Here is a 22,317-nt window from a genome sequence, read left to right on the forward strand (position 1 = left end):
ATCAGTTGTACTGTGATGTCTTACTGCTCCCACCATGATACGACTGTCAGCGTCTCTGTTGGGCTGCAGTCTTGACAGTCGTGGCCTTCTGGCACTCTTCTACAGCCAAGCGAGACATTTTGGCAGAAAGAACATAGCCCTATGCCCTTCTTGTCATCCTCTGTAGAGGAATCTTATAATTTATATTTATTTTCCAGTAAGTACAGAACTGTGAGAACTTGTTTCATTTGAAAAACCCTCACACAGCAAACTGTACAGCCCACATAGGGACCGTAGAATGATTCACCCTTTTAAAGATGCTTTTACTTTAGTTGCTAACCTCTGACCAGAGTACCACGTAGCCTGAGAACTGAAATTTACCCATTTTTCATAAGACAGTTGAGAATTTGGTTGCCAGAAGGGGCCAGTGAGAACGCTTCTGTCTTCCCAGAGCAGCGTTTAGCCCGCACTGGCTGCCGCTTGGCTGCCCGTGAGTCATCCCCACAGTGCTGTGTAGAGCTTTTCTGGCTTTTCTTTTAAACATGGTGTTCTTGGAGTGAGAAAGAAAGGAAGTTTTTCTCTCCTCCGCAAAATCTCCCCCCAGCCCAGATCTGCATTGCCTTCTTTTTTTCTAACAACAGAATATTGCCCTCAATCATTCTGAGGCTGTTTTCTCTTCTGAGGTCTCTTGGTGCTCTCATTTATCATTGGTTTGACTGTGAGTGTTTTGGCATTAACTGGGCTGCGTTTGCAGGAGCAGGCTTTCCAGACACGGGCTGCTACTTAACCAGAAAGATTGAGGAATTCTAACATACCAAACATGGATTTCTAGTTTTCAGGTGTTTAGAAGTCAATCTGATATGCCAAAAGGCATCTTTATATCCTTATTATGATGATCAGTTAGTAAAAAGGACTGTAAAGGAAATGAATGAGCTTTTCATTTTAGATAAATGAAATTGCTGTGATTTGAAAGGATTTTGGTGTGTTTTTGTTTTTGCGGTGGAAGGTAAAATGCCCGTGTTTGTTCTGATTCAGAAGAGCCTGCTCTGTGCTAGTGAAAAAAGAGTTGAAGTTTCTTTCTCAGGAAAGGGAAATTGTTATATATTTGAACTGTTGTCTTATGTGTTCCATACGTCTAGCAAGGTCATAACGCATTTTTGAAAAGTCAGATATCATCAGTAAACTGTTGACAGCCCACATGTCTCACAGAGGAACAAGTTAAGGGGCTCTTTCAGGGGATTGGCAGATCTGAAAGACAGATTACAGCTCCAGAATGTATTCAGATGACTTTTTCAAACAGATATTTTAATTGAAGTCCAGGTGGAGAAATAATTGCGCTTCTGTAGTTAAATATTCAACTTCCTTAGCCTATTATCTATAAATATCACAGATGAAAAAGCCCCTAGAATTCTTTTTCAGAAAACTAAGTCACCGTTCATACTCATCTGTATGCATGTATGTGTATGTGCCTAAGTCCCATCCCCACCTCCCAGTAATGGGTCAGTAATTGGGCTGTTTGTTTCAAAAGATTGAGTTTAGATTGTGTTTAATCTGTTGCTCTAAACCGCATTAGCAGCAAAGTCCCTTATACTGAAGGTTTAGAACGAAACTTCATCTTCTCTTCCTGAAAAGAGGGGTGGAAACACAGTTGATCTGTGTTCTGAAGGTCTCTATGTCTCTCCCCTCCCCCCAGAGATGAACAGCAAGGAGGAGGAGCTCACTCGCTGTTCTAACCACACTTCACAGGGCTTAGCTTGAGCGCCTTTTGGTTTCCTGTCAGCAGTAATTCAACTCTGCCATCTTGACTTGCTTGAAGGGTGCATGAATTGGTAACTGCACTGAGAAGAGGAGTGAGTTCTCAGTCTGAGCATAAGGCACGAGACTGAATTTATGAAAGCCTTGGTAGCCTCTGAAGACAACATTTTCTGTGACTTTGAATTTTTTCATTGTATTTGTGGACCGCTGTTTCTGAGAAGAATCTCTCATGACTCTACTGGAACCTGAGAGGTTAATGATGGCTGTGCAGTCCGGTAATTCCGTATTTCCTGCAAATTCTATTTTGCCACAGGTTTCTTTAATAAGGTTGGGTGTATCTGTACTAGGATCGGATAGAGATGGGAGGAAGATAGATGGGAGCAAACATACACTGTCCAGTGACTGTACTGCATGTTCATATTTCTACTGTAAAAAAAAATTAGTAATTTTTTCTAGCTGCAAACTCTAGTTACTCTAGTTATTCAGACATAGCTTTGCTTTAGATGTTTATTGATTTAAGACTGTTCAATGAGGGGAAGAAAACATTTCCCTTTAGTTAAGTGTTTTATTATTATCTGTAGCACTGCTTTTAATGTAGGATAATTGAGTTGCTTTTGCTGTTTTATACATTACTGTCTTTAATCACTAATCCACACTCTATTTTTATGTCTCTTCGTGAAAGCATGTTTTTAAAATTTTCCTTCTTTCTCATTTTGTGGTATAACCTTTCTGAATCATCTTTTGGTTCTTGGAAATGCTCTTGATAATACAGAAGATTGAAACTCTAAGTTTTGGAGATGGAGAAGTTTGAGCAAGAAAGTAGTCAAAAGAAAAAATGTAGGCTTTTTAAAATTCTGTCTCTAAAAACGGTTTTCTCAACTCAGAAATGTCTTTTACAACAGTTTAAAATTCCAGTTTGTTTTTAATGGTTTCCTTTACTTTTAGTGTTTTGAAACTTGTAAGTTAGATATCTAAAAATAGGGAATGTTCTTTTGTTATTTTTAGACTTCTGCTAAAATGTAGTCTGTAGTGTTTTCCTGTTTCAGAGCATATCTTGAAAGATTCATAAAGTGGCATTTGCAGACCTCTTCCCATCCCCTGGCTTTCACTCATTAGAATGAGATAGGCTGCTTAGTTTTGGCAGATACTGTCTCTGGCAGAATTGGTCTTACTGTTCTCCTTGGGGAACACTTAGATACTATGTTGAAAGAGACAGATACCCATCTGAAGACAGGATCAGATGCTATCCAGCTTAAGCTTTATGGACAGGGAAGGGCAAAGAGGAAAGATACTGCTACTATTCTGTTCTGTCTGGTTTTACAAATAAGACCACGATGAGTCATTTATTATTTGAGTTCTTCTGTTTATATATGCTACACTTTTTAGGTTGTTGCCTTTCCTTTTTCTTCCTCGATCTGTTGAGCTCTGTGTTCTAAACAAGATAGTATTATCTGACTGTTTCCTACCTGTCTTTGATGAAATAAGTCCCAGTTAAACAGACTCTCAGGGTTTGTTTTGTTTTGTTTTGTTTACCTTCTCTGTGTTCTAGTTGTCTGTTGTATGTGGGCAAGTGGATATTTTATCTTAGGGAATATAAGCTAGTATTTGAACTCTCTCTCCCTTCTTTCATTGCTTTGTTGCTTACAGATGATCTCAGTCCAGTAACTTTTCTTCATAAAGGTTAAAAGAGTTTTTGCTTTCCCCTAAGGGGGTCTCAGTGGTTCCCAGCTGGATAAGGGAAAGGGACTTACTTGTCTTGCCTAAGAGCTGGTTTACATATGACATATGTTGGGCTGGGCTAGCCACCCATCTGTTGGACCAACTACTTCATAAAACTTTCAGAGGATAATAGTATGTAAGACAAGTATGGATAAAATTGACAAGGGTGTTGGGTACAGGTAGAATGAAAGATCTGCAGAGAATAAATAGCATGCATGTGTACCTCTGTCTTTTGCCTGTGTTCATAGAAGAGAAACTGGGTACAGCAAACTGATTTCTCTAATATGTGTGTTTCCTAAATGCTCAAAATTTTTGTAAAATTGTTACTGTTTTCTTCCGAAGCTGTAGTCATTATGCTGTATTGCAACAGTAATATGACAGTTATATTTATGATAAATGAAAAGGCACACTATGAAGCCTTGATGAGCTAGAAGCCAATCATTCTTTCCAAAAAGTCAAGACATTTAGGGGCGCCTGGGTGGCTTAGTGGGTTAAAGCCTCTGCCTTCAGCTCAGGTTATGATCCCGGGGTCCTGGGATTGAGTCCCAGATCCGGCTCTCTGCTCCATGGGGAGCCTGCTTCTTCCTCTCTTCTCTGCCTGCCTCTCTGCCTACTTGTGATCTCTGTCTGTCAAATAAATAAATAAAAATCTTAATAAAAAAAAAAACTTTAAAAAAGTCAAGACATTTAGACTATATGAGCCATAGGTTATTCTAGCAATACATACAATATTTGGATTTCCATGAATATATACTTTATAGATGAAACTACAATTTAATGAGATTTTAAAAATAAACTCTTAGACAAGATTCAAGATGCAGTCTTTACCCTATATTAAACATTAGGCTACTGAGTATGATAGCAAAGTTTCAAGGTACGTTGTTTATTTATTAATGGTTTTCATTTTTCTTTTAAGATTTTATTTATTAGAGAGAGAGAGAGTACAGAGGGAGAGGGAGAAGCAGACTCCCTGTTGAACAGAGAGCCCAATGTGGAGCTCGATCCCAGGACCCTGAGATCTTGCCCTGAGTGGAAGGCAGACGCCTAACCAACTGAGTCACCCAGGTGCCCCTGCTGATGGTCGCTTACTGACCCTTTGAGATCCAGTTCAGATGTTGCCTTTATGTGACCCCTGTCTGAATAGAGTCAGCCCTTCCTTCTCTGTGTTCCTATAGCACCATTTTTACAATGTAGACTAATTACCATTTTTGCCTGTCTCTCTAATTAGATTATTGGCTTCTCAAATGCAATATATTCATCTGTATATAGGCACATGGTAGACACTCAGTAAGTATTTTTTTTAATAAATGAAAAAATTTCATTTGGCATACTTCCCCTATTAAATAGGCATAAGCCTTTAAATCAAGATTTTATCAGAAATTTTTGAAATCTGTTTTGCTTTAAGAAATGAATCCACTAGGGCACCTTGGGGAGTTGGTGGAGCAGGTGACTCTTGATGTCAGGGTGGTGAGCTTGAGCCCCACATTGGGTGTGGAGATTACTTAAAAAAAAAAAAAAAAAAATCCTAGAAAAGAAAAGAATCCTCCAACTACCATCACATACCTTAGCCAGTCCTTGCCCAGAGCTGGTCCTGTTGGCATGGCTTTCAAAACTGAAAATCTTCCACATCTCTGGATATGCAGTGTGCCATCTGTCTTCTTGTGATATGTATTGTTCAATCTAACTGTTCTAATCAAGCCACGATTAGAGGATTAAAACCTCCATCACCACTGTGTAAACCTATCTAGACCATGATTAGAAAACTAATGATCTGAGATAGATATATGGGATTTTTGAAGTTAAGAGTAAGGGTGGGGACGCCTGGGTGGCTCAGTTGGTTAAGCCGCTGCCTTCGGCTCGGGTCATGATCCCAGCGTCCTGGGATCGAGTCCCACGTCGGGCTCCTTGCTCATCAGGGAGCCTGCTTCTCCCTCTGCCTCTGCCTGCCATTCTGTCTGCCTGTGCTTGCTCTCTCTCTCTCTCTCTGATAAATAAATAAATAAAATCTTTAAAAAAAAAAAAAAGAGTAAGGGTGTGTTGGGGCATAGCACCAACTGATGTAGTTTACAACAGAGGAATGAGGGGGCTCAGCTCTTGCCAACGAATATGTAAGACTTTGACCAGGCAGGCCTTGTCCCTATATCTACCCAGTGTGGTCTTCTTAGTCTCTAACTCTACAACAGTGGGACAGAGTTCCCTAGTAGAGAAGGGGATTAAGGCAGTTCCCTAGGTCTTTATTAGTCCCTTGACATACACTTGATCTTGAAGAGGCACAATTAGGGAGTCTCTTTTTTCTCTTTTGTGCACATATGTGTGCATCCCCCCCACCAACCCCCATACACTGAACCCAGACAAACCCCAATGCTTGTCTGAGTATAGGTTATGTCTGGAAGGATCATAAGAAACTGGTAACAGTGACTAACTACTTTAAGGCAGGGGAATGGAGAGCTGGAGAATTGGGATGGAAGACTCTTTTTGTTCCACAAAACAGTTGAGTTCTCTTCTAATTTTATTATGGTATGGAATACTGCATAAATTGAAAGAAATATAGAGTGTGTATTACAACAATATTTAGAGTACATAAACCCATGGGCACATTACCCAACCCTAGAAATGGAGCACAATATGCACTGAAGTCCTTCAGTGTGCTTTTTGAGTTATCCCTTAGAAAACTGTTTTCTTTGTTTTTAGTTGTATCTGCCTTTGAATCTTTCATATTTTATACCCATGCAGGCTATCTGTTTAAAAATATTAGTAATTGAATAGCATTCCTCAGTCCATTTACTCCCTCATCATGTGATGCTTATATACTTAATTCTTTTTTTTTTTAAATTTATTTATTTGACAGAGAGATAGATCACAAGTAGGCAGAGCAGCAGGCAGAGAGAGAGGGGGAAGCAGGTTCCCTGCTGAGCAGAGAGCCCGATGTGGGGCTCGATCCCAGGACCCTGAGATCATGCCTGAGCCGAAGGCAGAGGCTTAACCCACTGAGCCACCCAGGTGCCCCAATTCTTTTTTTTTTTTTTTTTTTTTTTTAAGATTTTATTCATTTGAGAGAGAAAACATGAGTGGGGTTGGAGGGGCAGAGGAAGAGGGACATGCAGACTCCCTGCTGAGCACGGAGCCTGATGTGGGGCTCAAACCCAGGTGCCCCTACTTAATTCTTGCTTCTTTAACTTCTAGATCCCTGATTATTCTAATTTGCCTCTAAACTATATTTTATAATAGTTCAGGTTGGAAGGAGGGGAGTAGTAATTCATAAAAATAAGGTTGAAGGAAGATGGCGGACAAATAACTTTTGCCCTTTTTGGTAATAGGTTAACTTCTATTCACAAGGAAGGGCCCCTTGTTTGGGTTCATGTCACTCAGGGATCTATAGAGCAGGTGAAAAACTTCAGAACTTTTAAGATCCTTTTGCATCTCCTAATAATCTAAATATTAGTGTGGGCTTTTAAAAAAACACAATTTTGTTTATATTCAAGGGATTTTAGAGCTTGAGGAACCCTTAGGTGTCACAGGTGAGGAAATTAGTCCATTGAGGATAATTTATTTCCTGAAGCCACGTAATTAATTAGTGACAGAGATGGAAGGAGAATTCATTTCCTTACTCCCCTGACTGTGCTCTTTGTGCTGTAACATACTTACAAGAAACCATCAGAGACCTCTGATATATGAGATTGTTTATAATTTTCCCTGGAGATCTTGGTTTTCCTTGGGTTTTTCCATTGCAGGTTTCTATCACTGCTCAGATTGACTCGAATCTTAAGAGGTGGAGATAAAAACCAGTGCCTGAGGGTCTAGCACCTGTCCCTGAGGAGTGGAGTCAGATACTACAGGCCCCAATGGTTGTCTCCATCTTGGCTTTTTCTTCTCTGGCCTGGTTGATGATCTCATACCTTGATGGTGATCTCAGAAGACAGGTAGGCAGACAGACGGCTTTTGTCATCAGTATTCTGGATTACATCTCACTGCCTTTTCTCTGACTCACTGATTTATCTGGGATCCCCTTAGAGTTAGGACCCAGACCAAAGGCATTTGAATTCATCTGTTTGTCTCTATCTTTTTTCCTCCTTTTTGTTTCCTTTTGTATGAGGCAAACTGTCAAGACCATGAGCCACAGTTTTAGCTTTATTAAATCAATGCCAAATGAAATAAAGATGAGTTTCATACAGTCTTGTTTTTTTTGGAACTTCATTTTTATGATTACCACATGCATTGTTTTTGAAAGGATATTCTTTATAATAACAAGGAAAAAAAGACTAAAAACCCTTGCTTTGCCATTAAAAACAAGAAATATCTTTCTCTGCCTTTCTCTCAACAAGCTCAAGGGCATTTTCAGGCAGAACTCATGGTTTCAGGGTTCTGGGGCATCCTTAATCTCACAGCAGTCACATAAATGGGGAGGTGGCTGTAGAAATTGGGTAGGTATAGAGGGCCAAGCAAAGAGGAATACATGGCAATTACATAGTGAAAATAAACTTAGTCATGAAATGTTTGTAGTGTGTTATAATTTTAAAGTGTTTTATGTGTATTACCTTATTTGATCTTGACAACACCTCTTTGAGGTCTCTGTATCTTCACATATTACAAAGGAGGAAACTGAGGCTCAGAGAGGCTTCAGGACACACAGTAAGAGATGGAACTGGTGTTTCTATTCAGGTTTTTTACTTTAAGCCCTAGTGACTTATATTTTCCATTTAAAATGAAAGTCAGATCAGCTCCCTTCTCACATAAAACCTTCTAGTGGTTCTCACTCACAGGAAAAGCCCAAGTCCTTGTAGTGCCTGCAGAGTCTATGTGATCTGTCCACGGCTCTGTAACTCTCAGACTGCATCTGTTCCTCTTCCCTCGGTTGACCTGTCCCAGCCTTACCACTCTCTTTGCTGTCCCTGCATACCTTAGGGAATGCTCCTCTTTCAGGGCTTCTGTACTTGATAGTCCTTCCACTTGGGGCACTTTTTACTGGGTAGCCTCGTGGCTTGCTCCCTCACTTCCTTCAGATCTTTGTTGAGACGTCACTTACTTGGGCCTTCCATGAGTGCCCTTAGGCAGATATGTTCCTGAGACCAGGCCTTTCACCTGTTTCGTGTAGCAGGCACTATACTAACTGGTGCAGTAGTTTTCTGAGTGTGGTCTGGGAAACTCCTAGGTGTCCCTGAGACCTTTTCTGTAGGTGCAAGAAGAAGGCTTTTTATATATTAATATTAAAATACTATTTACCTGTACGTTGTCCTCGTGAGTGAACACTGTAGTTTTCCAGAACTACATGATGTATGATATCTCAACAGGTTGAATGCAGTATATAGGAAAATTCAGCTCTCTTTTAGTAAATTATACATTAGAGAGATTTGCAAAAATGGTAAAACAGTTGTACTCTTTTTACTACTTTTTCTTGGTTTGGAAAATCATCATATTTTTCATAGAAGCATGTCAACATGTAGTAGGTTTATTGTTATTTTTTAAAGAAATAATAAATATTTCAGGGGCTCCCTGTGGCTCAGTCAGTTAAGCATCTGACTCTTGATTTTGGTTCATGCATCATCTTGGGATCCTCGAGCCCTATTTTGGGCTCTGAGCTCAGCATGAGGTCTGCTTCTCCTTCTCCCCCCCACCCCACCTCAAATAAATCTTTTTAAAAATTTGTAAAGAAGTAACAAATACTTAAAAATTTTTCAGTTTTAATTTCTTATCTGAAATATACTGATGGATATAACCCACATAAAAGCTCTTTGAAGTTCTCAGTAACTATAAGAGGGTAAAGGGATTGTGACATCAGAGTTTGAGAAGAGTAGGTATAGTGTTTGAGAGTTAAGAGTTAAGACTTTGGAACCCAGGTTTCTTAGCTCTGCCACTAATTAACTGTGTGACTTTGGACAAATTACTTAGCTTCCCTGTGCCTGATATTTCATCTGTAAAATAGTAATAATAATAATGATAATGGTAACAGTAATCGTGCCAACCCTAAATAGTAGTTATAAGTATTAAATAAGTTAATATATGTAAAATGGTTATCAGGTTCTGGCACGTAGTAAGTGCTTTATGTTTTTATGTTATTGTGGTTATTTTTGTCTTTTGTTGTTGGGATTTTGAATACTTTTAAATGCAGATAGTTTTTTATTTCTTCCCGTACATTCTGACAACGTGCTACAAATGTTTGACATTTGGCAACTCTTAGGAACTTTTAAAAAAATGTTTCTTCTTTAACCTTGAAAGACTTCTGGGAATTTGTTCTAAGGAAATTATAGAAGATATATAAGATTTATGTATAAGGATGTTTATAGCAGTATTATTTATAGTAGTAAAAAAAAAAAACCTAAAACAAACAGAAACCAAAATTTTAACAGTAGGAGATTGGTTAAATAACTTAACAGTGCACTCATGTGATTGGAAACTAATGTAGTCATGAGATTATTTAAAGATGTGGGATAATATTTACTATTTATCCATTTAATCCTTAAAAAATGGATGTAGGGATATATACTAGAATATTAGTAGCTGTTGCTGAGTAATAAGATTTCATAAGGGTCTTTTTTTTCTTTGTTTTCCTCTATGTGATTTTCTGTCATAAGCATACATTTCTGTTGTATTCAGATAAAAGCCATATTTAATTGTGTGTGTGTGTGTGCGCGTGCGCGCATATAGGTACAGTTAGTTATAAGAGGGAGAAAATGGCTGAAAGTGTAATATCTTGGATTTGGAGCTGAAACTGTATATTTGGGACTTCTGCAGTCAGAGCATTGCACTGACGAAACAATGCATGCTAAGGAGGCACTCCATCCCATTAAACTGTTCCTTGTGACCATTCTACTTTGTATAAATCCTTTTTACATTTGTTGTCTTTGTTTCTATTTTGTAAGATTTATTGAAATTTATCTTTGCAGTGTTTGTATTAGGCCATGTTCTTGGCAGAGCTATAGATCCTTCTTGTGCATGCTTAATTACTCTCAATTTGCTGAACCTTTCTCACGTTTTTATAAACCAAAAACACTAAGTCATTTTTTTGTTTTTGATGGGTAAGAAGAATCTGAGTTCTCTAGGCATTTAATAGTGGCATTAGCATAAAATGTTTTAATTATTTGATAGTACATCTTCATTATGTATTTTGTTCTTTGACCCTAGGGTGCATGTGAAATCCTCTTGACAATATCTGTTCTTTATCAGAAAGGCAAAACTCCTGTTGCCTCATCTTTATCTTATAAATAGGACCTGGAGCCCTTGTTGAAGAATTAAAATGTTAATTGAGTGGACCTTGATTTTGTGAACTGTTATCTTAGTTTACTCTTTTGAGAATTAAATTATATTCCTCAAATCAGTGCTGTAAGACTAATTTATAAAATATTTGGTTGTGTAGAGAGTATTGAAACTTACAGTGTTAACATTAATTAGGCTGCCCAAACAGAAACCATGACCTCCATCTTCTAACACCTTGTTGCTCAAAGTGTGTTCCAAGGACTAGCAGCATGTGTATCACCTGGGAGCTTGTTAGGGAGTGCACAGTCTCAGGCTCCCCCACACATACAGTCCAAAGCCTCATTTGAACAGGGTCTTTAGGTGCATGTCAAAGTTGAGAAGTATTGTTTCAACAGACATTTTTATTGACTTTGACTTGTTGGTTTATTTCCTGGATAGGAAGCACTGTTCAAAATGATAAAAATGAGAAGATGATAATGCAGTGGTTGAAAAAATTGTATGATGTGTAATTAGTATGAAAGCATTGGATGAAATAGGAAACAGAAAAAAAAAGAAGAAAACTTGCTTCTAGTACAGTATTCTGCATTTGAGAATGTTTACAATTTGCCACTTTCTTAGCCATTTTTCCTTGACTTTTGAGAGAAAGAACAAATAGGTTTCTCCTCGGCATTCTAGAATGTTTACCTGAAAAGGGATCTTGGAGATGATTCTTTACAGATGAGCAGACTGGGAGCTAAGAATGTTAAGCGACTTACCTAGATCACGTAGCTTGGACTCCCCATGTCCTGACTTTCAAAGCGCTGCTCTTGATACCTCCTGTGCTACCCCTCTGTGTTGCTGAAAGCTATATTGCTAGTTGTTTCTGTTGATGTTGGTTGAAATCATACTGAACAGTTATGAGAATATTTCTAATATGCCTCACAATATTGTGGGAAAATGGTGGGGGCTTATGTCTTCTTTCCTTTCTGTGAGCTCATGACTAGCTTCAGAAGAAGATGTTACTTGTCTGGAAGTTAAACTGCTTCTTCTCTGAACTAGGGGAGCTTGCTGCAATAGGCCTGTGCTCCCTGAAGTGGGAAGGCACAGGAGTGTGGGGGAAGGTGTGGGAATCTTCTGTTCTGCTGAGATGACAGTGGTTTTGAGTATTTAAAAGTAATGTTATTTTTCTTTATATCCCTTATTTAAATACAAGTCTATAAATCAGGAAAGGAAACTTTTCAACAAAGAATGCTGAAAGAACTGGACTAACTCTGTACCCCCCGCAAATTGATCCTTGTCTCATGCCATATGCAAAAATTCACTTGAAATGGGTCATAGGCCTAAATGTGAAAGCTAAAGGACACAAAAGGTATGAACTATAAAAGAAAAACTCTTTTTTGTTTTTAAATATTTTATTTATTTGACAGAGATCACAAGTAGGCAGAGAGGCAGGCAGAGAGAGGAGGAAGCAGGCTCCCTGCTGAGCAGAGAGCCTAATGCGGGGCTCAATCCCAGGACGCCAGGATCATGACCTGAGCTGAAGGCAGAGGCTTTAACCCACTGAGCCATCCAAGCACCCCAAAAGAAAAACTCTTAAATTGGACTTTATCAGGTTTAAATACTTTTTAATTTTTGTTTAATTCCATTTTGTACGTTGTTGAGAAAATTAAAAGACAGGCTATAGAATGAGAGAAAATATTTAGGTGCGTCTGTCAAAGGACTTGTATCTGGACTATATAAAGAATTCTTAGAACTCAAATAACAAGACAACCCCTGCACCCGCCCCCCAAAAAGAAAGAAAATGGGAAAAGACTTGATCAGACACTTCAGAAAATATGGAAATGGCCAATAAGCATATGAAAAGATGCTCTACATCACTGACCATCAGGGAAATGCAAATTAAAACCACAGTGAGGGGCCCCTGGGTGGCTCAATGGGTTAAAGCCTCTGCCTTTGGCTCAGGTCATGATCCCAGGGTCCTGTAGCATCGGGACATTGGGCTCTCTGCTTGGCGGGGAGCCTGCTTCCTCCTCTCTCTCTCTGCCTGCCTGTCTGCCTACTTGTGATCTCTGTCAAATAAATAAATAAAATCTTTAAAAATAAATAAATAAAATAAAACCACAGCGAGACACCAGTACCTACCCACTATAATGATTAAAATTAAAAAGACTGGCAATACCAAGTCTTGACAAGGCTACAGAGCAGTGGGAATTCATACACTGCTGGTGAAATATAAAATGGTATAATCACTTTTGGAAAACGCTTTGGAAAAGAAATTTGGCATTTCTTACAAAGTTAAACGTATTTATTACATGACGCAGCAGTTCTACTCCTAAGTCTTTACCCAAGAGAAATGGAAACATTTACATTTGCACATGAAGGTTGATATCAGCTTTACGATTAATGATTCCAAACTGGAGAGAACATAGATGTCCGTCAGCAGATGAATGGATAAATTGTGGTATATCCATAAAGTGGGAAATTAGTAGCAATAAAAATGAACAAACTACTGATACATTCCAAAACATGCACGAATTTCAAAAACATGCTGAATGTAAGAAGCTGTACTCAAATGAGTACATACTGGCTTATAGCATTTATATAATATTCTTAAAAATGCAGGTTCTAGTGTCCTTTTCAGTAATAATAATAATAATAGACCAACTATTGATACATAAAACACTCTGGGTGATTCTCCAGAGGGTTATGCTGAGTGAAAAAACCAATTCCAAAGGTTATGTATTGTATGATTCCATTTGTATGACACTTTTGAAATGATAAAATTATGGGTAGGGAAAACAGATTGATGGTTGTCAGGGGCTAAAGACCGGGGTGGGGGCTGGGAGGAAAGTAGATGTGGTTATAAAAGGTCAGCGTGAGGAACCCTCGTAATGTTGGAAATGTTCTGTATCTTGACTCTATCAATGTCAGTATCCTAGTTGTAATGTTGCACTATAGTTTTGCCGGAAGTTGTCATTGGAGGGACTGGGCAAAGGAAACATGGGATCTCTCTATTATTTTTTGTAACTGCATATGAATCTATAATTACTTTAACATAGAAAGTTTACTTGAAAAATGCAGACAGTTTGGCAGCTTTTTCAAAAAATTAAACATAGAATTACCCTGTGACCCAGCACTTCCACTCCTAGATGTGTACTCAAGAAAATTGAATACATTCGTCCACACAAAAACTTGTACACAAGTGTTCATAGTGGTGTTAGCCAAATATGGAAACAACACAAGTGTCCATCAGTCGATAAATGGATAAACAGAATGTGCTAGATCTTTACAATGGAATGTTACTCAGCCATAAAAAGGAATTAAGTACAGATAAAGTCTATAAAATGGGTGAACCTTGGAAATACTATGCCAAGAAAGAAGAGAGACATAAAAGGCCACATACTGTAAAATTGCACTTATGTGAAATGTCCAGAATAGGCAAATTCATAGAGATAGAAAATAGACCATTGGTTGTCAGGGCCTGGTGTTGGGGGGATGGGATGGGGATGGGGTTTGGCTGGCTGTTAACGGATGAGGGGTTTTGGGGAGGTAATGAAAATGTTCTAGAATTAGACAGTGATGGTTGCACACCTTTGAGAGTGTACTAGAAACTACTGGATTATACACTTTGAATATGTGAATTGAGTGGTATGTGAATTCTGTCTCAATTTTAAAAATTGTATAAGAAAAAACCGCAGGTTTCTCTGGAGTGTCAGACAGCAGATCAGTTGTTGCTTGGAGCCGGAAGTAGAGAAGTTAACTGCAAAAGGGTATAAGAGAACTTGAGGGGCTGAAAATGTTGTATGTCTTTATTGTCATAGTAGTTGTGCAGGTGTATGCATTTGTTAAAACGCATTGAACTGCATGCTTAAAATGGGTGAAGTTATTATATTTAAAGTAAACTAAAATTGATTTTTAAAACTTACAAAATTATCTCTAATTGTTATAAGCTTAAAGTGATCTTTAGCTTATCTCTTATAATGTAAGGCTTAACAACTGTTAGGAAAATTAACCCAAGGACTCTGACTTCTGTTGCTAATTTTTCTTACTCTTTTCCACCTAGTCAATTTACAAAGTGAAATTAGATTGATCGGTTTCAGTCATACTACACTCTTGTGCTTTTGAATTAGTATGATTCTGTTGCTCTTCTTTTCAAAACTATGAGTGGGTGTAATCGTTGTAATTTTTGTTAAGTTTATGGAACATTCTGTTGGTTTGTACTGCTGTTTTCCTTTTATGTGCAACAGAAGAATGTTCCGTTGGGTATAACATATCAGATTGATTGCCTTTCACCTCCACTCTGGAGTACCCAGAGCTAATTTGGGCACCAGGAGATTGGGGTTAAAATCACTCTTGAAGGAAGTAAGCAAAAGGAGGAAAAGTTGGTAGCACTGCTAGGTAATGCTTAAACAAGTGTGTGAACTTCTTTCCCACCTGCACCCATCCCTGTCTCCCAGCCCCTGATCTGTTGTGAGGAAATGTGCTATATTGCACAAAACCCTTCAAGGGAACAGTTTTGGGAGATAAGTTCTAAGTTGCAAAAACCAGCTTTGTTAGTTGGTTTCTGAATTTTCTGCCTGAGGTTTCCTTCCCCTGCCCTCACTCAGTTCTTGGGCCTGACAATACCTAACCCAGGGAAGAGTGTTTCCTATTGAAAATTCTGCCCTACAGGTGGACAGATCTTCTATTATTTCCCTTAAACATAACCAAGATAGCCATATATATATATTTTTTTTCCTAATTACAGTACAATTAACGTACAGTGTTATATTAGCTTCAGGTGTACATCACAGTGATGAGCAATTCTGGACATTAGTCCGTGCTCATCACGGATAGTGTACTCTTCACCCCCTTCACCTGTTTCACCCATCCCTCAGTCAGCCTCCCCTACGGGAACCTCCAGTTCTCTCTACTTAAGAGCCCGGTTTTTTATTTGTCCCTTTTTTTTCTTTGTTTTGTTTCTTAGATTCCACATATGAGTGAAGTCATACAGTATTTGTCTTTCTCTGACTGACCTATTTGACTCAGCATTGTACCCTCTAGATCCATATATGATGTTGCAAATGGCAAGGTTCTGTTCTTTTTTACAGCTAATATTCCACTGTACCTATGTATACCACATCCTCTTTATCCATTCGTCTGTCAGTGGACGCTTGCATCCATAATTGGGCTATTTTTGAGTATGCTGCAATAAACATAGGGGTACATATATCATTTCGAATTAGTGTTTTTGTATTCTTTGGGTAAATATCCAGTAGTGTGATTACTGGATCATAGTGTGATTCTATTTTTAATTTTTTGAGGAACCTCATACTGTTTTCCACAGTGGCTTTACAGTTTGCATTCCCACCAACAGTGCATGAGGGATCCTTTTTCTCCACCTCCTCACTAACACTTGTTACATCTTGTGTTTTGATTTTAGCCATTCTGACAGGTGTGAGGTGATGCCTCATTGTGGTTTTGATTTGCATTTTCCTGATGATTAGTGATAGTGATCCTCTTTTCATTTTTCTGTTGGCCATCTGCGTGTCTTCTTTGGAAAAATGTCTGTTTGTGTTTTCTGCCCATTTTTTAATAGGATTATTTGGGTGTTTAGTTTTATGAGGTTTGGTTTTGTTTTGTTTTTTTTTACATATTTCGGATACTAACTCCTTATTGGAGATGTCATTTGCAAATATCTTCTCCCATTCAGCAGGTTGTCTTTTAGTTTTATTGTTTGTTTCCTTTTCTGTGCAGAAGCTTTTTATTTTTATGTAGTCCCAATAGTTTATTTTTGCTTTTGTTTCCCTTGCCTTAGACATATTTAGAAAAATGTTGCTCTGGCTGATGTCAGAGAAATTACTGAGAAATTGCTCTCTTTTAGGGTTTTTATAGTTTCAGGTCTCACATTTAGATCTTTAGTCCATTTTGAGTTTATTTTTGTGTATGGTGTAAGAAAGTGGTCCAGTTTCATTGTTTTGCTTGTAGCTGTCCAGGTTTCTCAACACCTTTTGTGGAAGAGACTATCTTATTCCCATCGCATATTCTTTTTTTTTTTTTTCCCCTCAAACCAGCAGTTGCTCAGGGCCCTGTCAAAGCTTTATTTGATACCACTCCCATTGCATTCTTGCCTCCTTTGTTGAAGATTAATTGACCATATGGTTGTCAATTTATTTCTGAGCTCTGTATTCTGTTCCATTGATCTACGCCTCTGTTTTTGTGCCAGGACCATACTATTTTTTTTTCATTTTTTAAGAAGATTTTATTTATTTATTTATTTATTTGACAGAGAGAAGCACAAGCAGGAGGAGCAGCAGGCAGAGGGAGAGGGAGAAGCAGGCTCCCCAAGGAGCAGGGAGCCCAGTGTGGGTCTCCATCCCAGGACCCCAGGATCATCACCTGAGCCAAAGGCAGATGCTTAACCAACTGAGCCACCTACGTGCCCCCATATTATTTTAGTTACTGCAGCTTTATAGTGTATCCTGAAATCTGAGATTGTGATACCTCCAGTTTTGTTTTTCTTTTTCAAGATTGCTTTAGCTATTCTGGCTAAAGGTTCCATACAAATTTCAGGATTATTTGTTCTAGTTCTGTGAAGAATGTTGGTATTTTGATAAGGATTGCATTAAATCTGTAGATTGCTTTGGGTAGTATGGACATTTTAATAGGATTTGTTTTCCTAATCCACGAGCATGGAATATCTTTCCATTTGTGTCATCTTTAGTTTCTTTCATCGGTATTTTATAATTTCCGGAGTACAGATCTTTCACCTCCTTGGTTCAGTTCCTTCCTAGGTATTTTATTATTTTTGGTGCACGTGTAAATGAAATTGTTTTCTTTATTTCTCTTTCTGCTACTTCATTATTAGTGTATAGAAATGCAACAGATGTCTGTATATTGATTTTGTATCCTGTGACCTTACTGAATTCATTTATCAGTTCTAATAGTTTTTTGGTGGAGTCTGTAGGGTTTCTTTGTGTAGTATCATGCCATCTGCAAACAGTGAAAGTTATACTCCTTCTTTCTGCCTTTTGTTTCTTTTTCTTGCCTGATTGCTGTGAGACAGCCTTATATTTTAAAAATGAACCATTAAAAACTAGTAGAGACCAAACAGGAAAATGCAAAGACAGACAAATCCCAAAACATTCAGAGGCATATTTCTAGAGTATGGAATTCTAAGTGGATTTTGTGAAAATTCCAACAAAAACATAAAAATATATTCAAAATAACACAATAGTAGCCAGCACTCAAGTAGGATTTACCATGTGCCAGTGTTCCAGGCTCCTTACATATATTAACTCTTTTAATGTTTGTAGCAACTATGTAAGATGGATGCTCTTACTATCCCATTTTACAGATACTGAAATTGAGGGGCAAAGTGGATAAGGAACATGGTCAGTGCCACACACTGGTAAGTGGTAGAGCTTAGATTGCACCTAGGTGGTCTGGCTTCAGAAACTCTGCTCTTTATCACCACATTATATTGTTTTCCACGGGAGTTTCAAATCCTTTTATCCTCCAAGTGTATATAGTATCTCCTGACAGCCTACCCAACTATCTAAGTTCCTTTGTCCTGTTCTTGGAGTACTTGGCCTACCTATATTTTTTGCCCCCTTCTCTTCCTTCCTTATCCCTCTCCCCAGAATTCTGTGACATAGCCATTAAAAACAACAACAAAAAACCTTTAACCTCCTTGTCTTTTATAATACTTGTATTTTTTTTTAAAGGGATTTTTATTTATTTGAGAGCATGAGTGAGGGAAGGGGGGCAGAGGGAGAGAGAGAATCGGACTCCCCACTGAGCAGGGAACCAGCCACAGAGCTCGATCCCAGGACCCTGAGATCATGACGTGAGCCAAAGGCAGATGAGTAACCGACAGCCACCCAGGCGCCCCTGTAATGCTTGTCTTAAATTCTGTTGTCCTCGACTCCCTTTCTGCATAGGGATGACCTTTTCTCTACAGTTAACCCTATTTAGAAAGTTTCTGTGCTTTTAACAGTCTTGTACCTGTTCACGAAGATTGGAAAGGATACTGTTTTGAATTACAGCGTAGTAAGATTTCTGACTCTATACCCATGGCCAAAAAACTAGTGTCATATGTTTGAAACTAAGCAAAACCTCTTGAGTGTCTTGCCATAAATGTGCATTAGAAATTTTTTCCGATGTAGCGAATAGTTTCTGTGGATAGGAAGTAAATTTAAACCTGTATATCTTTAGAGTAGGAACATTTTCCATGTGAAGGTCCTTGTTGGCTCTGTTAAGAAAAAGGTCCCTTGCCTCCTTCTCCCTTTCCTGCTGAGCTCTGTAGTACAGAGCTTTTAGGACTTCTTAAAAGGTGAGTTTTACGTCTGCTGAAGTCTGTCCGTGAGATGTTTGCAAATAATCTTCCATTAACTTTATTTTTATTTTTTATTCTTTTCCATTAATTTATCCTGAAGATCCCTTGCAGTTAGGCTTTTGGTCAACTCACTCAGTGTTGCTAACTTTATGTTTAATCCCAACTAACGTGGCAAGATGAATGTTTTTAGAAAAACCTTGATTAATTTGAAAAAGAAGTATATTTTTGATTTACTCATAGAATTTTCCAGGTATTACTTGAAAGGTGTTTAAGAACCCTGAAAAACATAAGGTCCCCACTTGCATAGGGATCATATTTCATTTTAGGTAGTTTAGAGTAAGAGCTTAGCTTAGTTCTGCAGTCAACATTCGTACTCTTGGAATAGTAAGTTTCCCAGAGTACATAGTTTTACCAACTTACCTCCTTAATCACCCTCTCTACCGCCCTTTTCCTTTTGGCTTCCTGGGTTTTATCTACCTTTCCTTCCCCCTCTCCCTCCTGTTTCCCATCTGCTTTATTTATTATCCTATTATGCACAGGTCTCCGAGAATGCCCTGCCCCTCCTCCCCTTTTCAGCCACCTCCCCCCATTCCCCTCTGGTTATTTTCATTTTTTCTCATTCTTCATGTACGTATACTTTGAGATTATATGTTTATTTATGGGATTCTCTTGTTCAGTGTGTATTTCCCTCAGTAGATTATAAACTCTGTGAAGAATGTATCTGCCTGTTACTCTTTTTTTGCTTTTAATTTTTTTCATTTATTGAAGTGATCACTGTATCCTACATGGGGCTTGAACTCATAGGCCCTGAGATGAAGTGTCGTATGCTCCTCCAACTGAGCCAGCCAGCCTCCCCCTGTTACTGTTAATTTTGTTTTACTATTTTATATCCAGCATCTGTTTAGCTTGATGCGAAATTACTTATTAAATGTATGTTGATGAATGACTGATACGAACATGAAATACTGGAGAGAACTGGGAAGAAGAAAATCACTCCCGGAACATTCAGTATTCAGGTGCTCCAACCCTGTTTCTCGTAGAGCAAGTACAGACCATCCTGCTAATGGATGACCCTCTGGTTCCTTTATAAAATGTAGAGGGTCATCTTTTTTTTGTACCAGCTCTTCCTCTCCCTCATTCATTTTGAGAAAAGTCATTCTCAATTTTTGTGAAATGTCAAGCTATATAAACTAGAGTATTCTATGCCTATCACTGGGTATATGTCTGTCTGGGGTTGAACCAAAATTTTTTTCCTGTTTCAAGTAAGGAGCTAGTACGTATTTGGGAGCACTGTATGGTTTAGCTCATTAGTTAGAGACTTAAATGTTTTCTTTTTAATATACTAGTTTTGTCTCAGGCTTTGGAAGATCATTGTGGCATATTTAAGTCAAAGGACTTACCAGTTTTCATTAAAATGGCAGGTGTTCATTTTGAAATTTAATAGCTCAAGCTCAAACCAAGAGTGTTAGTGTCTCTGTGCTCTGTTCCCTGCCCACTGCTTTCTTCCCTCCTGCATCTCAGAGTACTTTCAAGGTGAAGATTCACACTTTTCGGTGAGATGTGTGGTGCTCCTAAAAGCTCTTGGCTTAGTGTCTCAGTCTCACAAATTGTTTTCATAAAGATGTCAGACAGTTTTAAACTTGGTATGCTGGTAGTGGGATTAAAGTCCCACAAACAAACTTTATTTCTTGGAAAACTTCCCTTTCTTCTGATTTCTTTTGTTACTTTAAGCTTTCTAAATTGTCTTTGTTCGTTGGAGGTGCTTAAAATTTTCTTTTTCTAGTAAAAGAGATTTAGAAATTTAGGTTCAGAAAATTTACAGTTTAACAAATGCTCTTGTAAACTATTCATGAAAAAGATGGGTCGTTAAAGTTTACAAATTACTTTTAAGATGCAAATTGCTAAGTGGTGGTGTTACATGTTTGAGTTTCTTGGCCTTTCAGGATGTCATCCTTTCGGCTCGTAGCTAAATATCAAGAGGCTACATGTTCAACCATAGAACATTAGCCTCTGCCAACATTACATCAGCTCCACAAAACCTCATTGGCTAATTATCCCCTGGGACTAGGACATGGATTTGGCAGCTTGTGAAAGCTGCTTTTTCCAATTTCTCCCTTCCTGGCTGTGACATATCCCAAAGGAATGAAGTTGAGAAATAATCATCTTCTTTTGAAAGCTCTCAGCCTCTCATTCCCACAGTGGTTCTCATGGTCAGAGATAGAAGATCCCTTCTTCTACTCGAAGACTTCTTGTTGCTGATGATGTATTCTTTAAGTAGTGACCACAGCATCCCGAATGAGCTGTGGAAGGTTGGTGGCAAGGAGCCTTATGCTCCTTGAAGTGTGTTTCTGGGTGGTTGTGTCTACATTGATCCTAGTGCTTTTACTAAGATCCTCTTATATTACCAAAATTACAGAAGCTGGAAGTCTAGGATTGAGAAGTCTATGTGGTCATCATCAGTTTCAGTTGACACATGGTATAAAGAATTAGTATTGACATTTAAGATCTCCTTTCATGAAGATTCATAAAGTAACTTTCTTGAGGGCAACCTTAGATAGTAAGAACTCTCTGACCTCCTCTTAGTGTCTTTTAGCCTCATTTTTTTTTATCGTTAAAATAAAGATGTAGTACTTGCTTTACTTTCCGCAGAAGGTGTCGTAAGGATGGAATGAAATAACGTGTACAGTTTCCCCGAGATCACCAGCTGAGCTGCTAGTTAGCCTATGCAGGAGGCCCACTTTAGGCTTCCTCTTACCCGACCTTTCTTTACTATTTGACCCTATTTGATGTTCTCTCCTCATTCTGTGTTCAGGGTTCTTTGTGTAATCTTGGCTAACTTAGGCATAAAATACATTTTTGGGAAGAGTATTGTGTACCACACAGTCGTAAGAAGAAATGAGCAGAAATGGAGTGAGACAGCACACCGAGAAGAACATGTCATGGGACCAGTCTGCTGAGGACTCTCACGGGCTCTGCTCTCTGGACCTTCTCAGCTACTGTTGCTGTCCTGATGTCCCACAAACACTTGGTGCCACTGGCACTGCCACCAGTAGACATTTGCCACTGTGCCATGAATAATTTCTGGTTGTATTTTCGACCTTTGTGTCATTCCCCCAATTTTCAGAGTTCTAAAATGGGAGGGTCTGTTTGGCCAGACTTGGGTCACATTTGTGAGCTAGAGGCCAAGATGCTGAGAGGGATGTTCCTCTTCAGCTTCTGTACTAGGAAGAGGGCCTGCCTTCCCCGATCTTGGAATTTCCCCCAAATAGGAAAGATATTCAGATCCTGGGCAGGTAAACTATAGATACTGTTCTTTCTCCACCTTGCCTTCTGCCTCTCTGTATACTATTCGGTCTCTTTGCAGTCTTCTCTTCTTC

General features: G+C 38.6%; 1 protein-coding gene across 2 annotated transcripts in view; it reads left to right on the forward strand.

Moving 5' to 3' along the window:
• Positions 1-1,742: 1,742 nt before the first annotated feature.
• The window catches only part of LOC111157478 (megakaryoblastic leukemia (translocation) 1), a 104,383-nt gene continuing 83,808 nt past the window's right edge, over positions 1,743-22,317 (forward strand). The window contains exon 1 of one of the 2 annotated variants that reach the window (XM_022518901.1): positions 1,743-2,009. In XM_022518901.1, the coding sequence (XP_022374609.1) occupies positions 1,964-2,009 (46 nt within the window). In that variant the 5' untranslated portion in view covers positions 1,743-1,963. Of the gene's footprint in view, positions 2,010-17,681; positions 18,014-22,317 lie in introns of those variants that run through there. The other variant, XM_022518902.1, reaches the window with a different exon arrangement.

The sequence above is a fragment of the Enhydra lutris genome, unplaced genomic scaffold (assembly GCF_002288905.1).
Source record: "Enhydra lutris kenyoni isolate GAN:26980312 unplaced genomic scaffold, ASM228890v2 scaffoldscaffold55, whole genome shotgun sequence".
In the NCBI taxonomy this organism is placed as follows: Eukaryota; Metazoa; Chordata; class Mammalia; order Carnivora; family Mustelidae; genus Enhydra; species Enhydra lutris.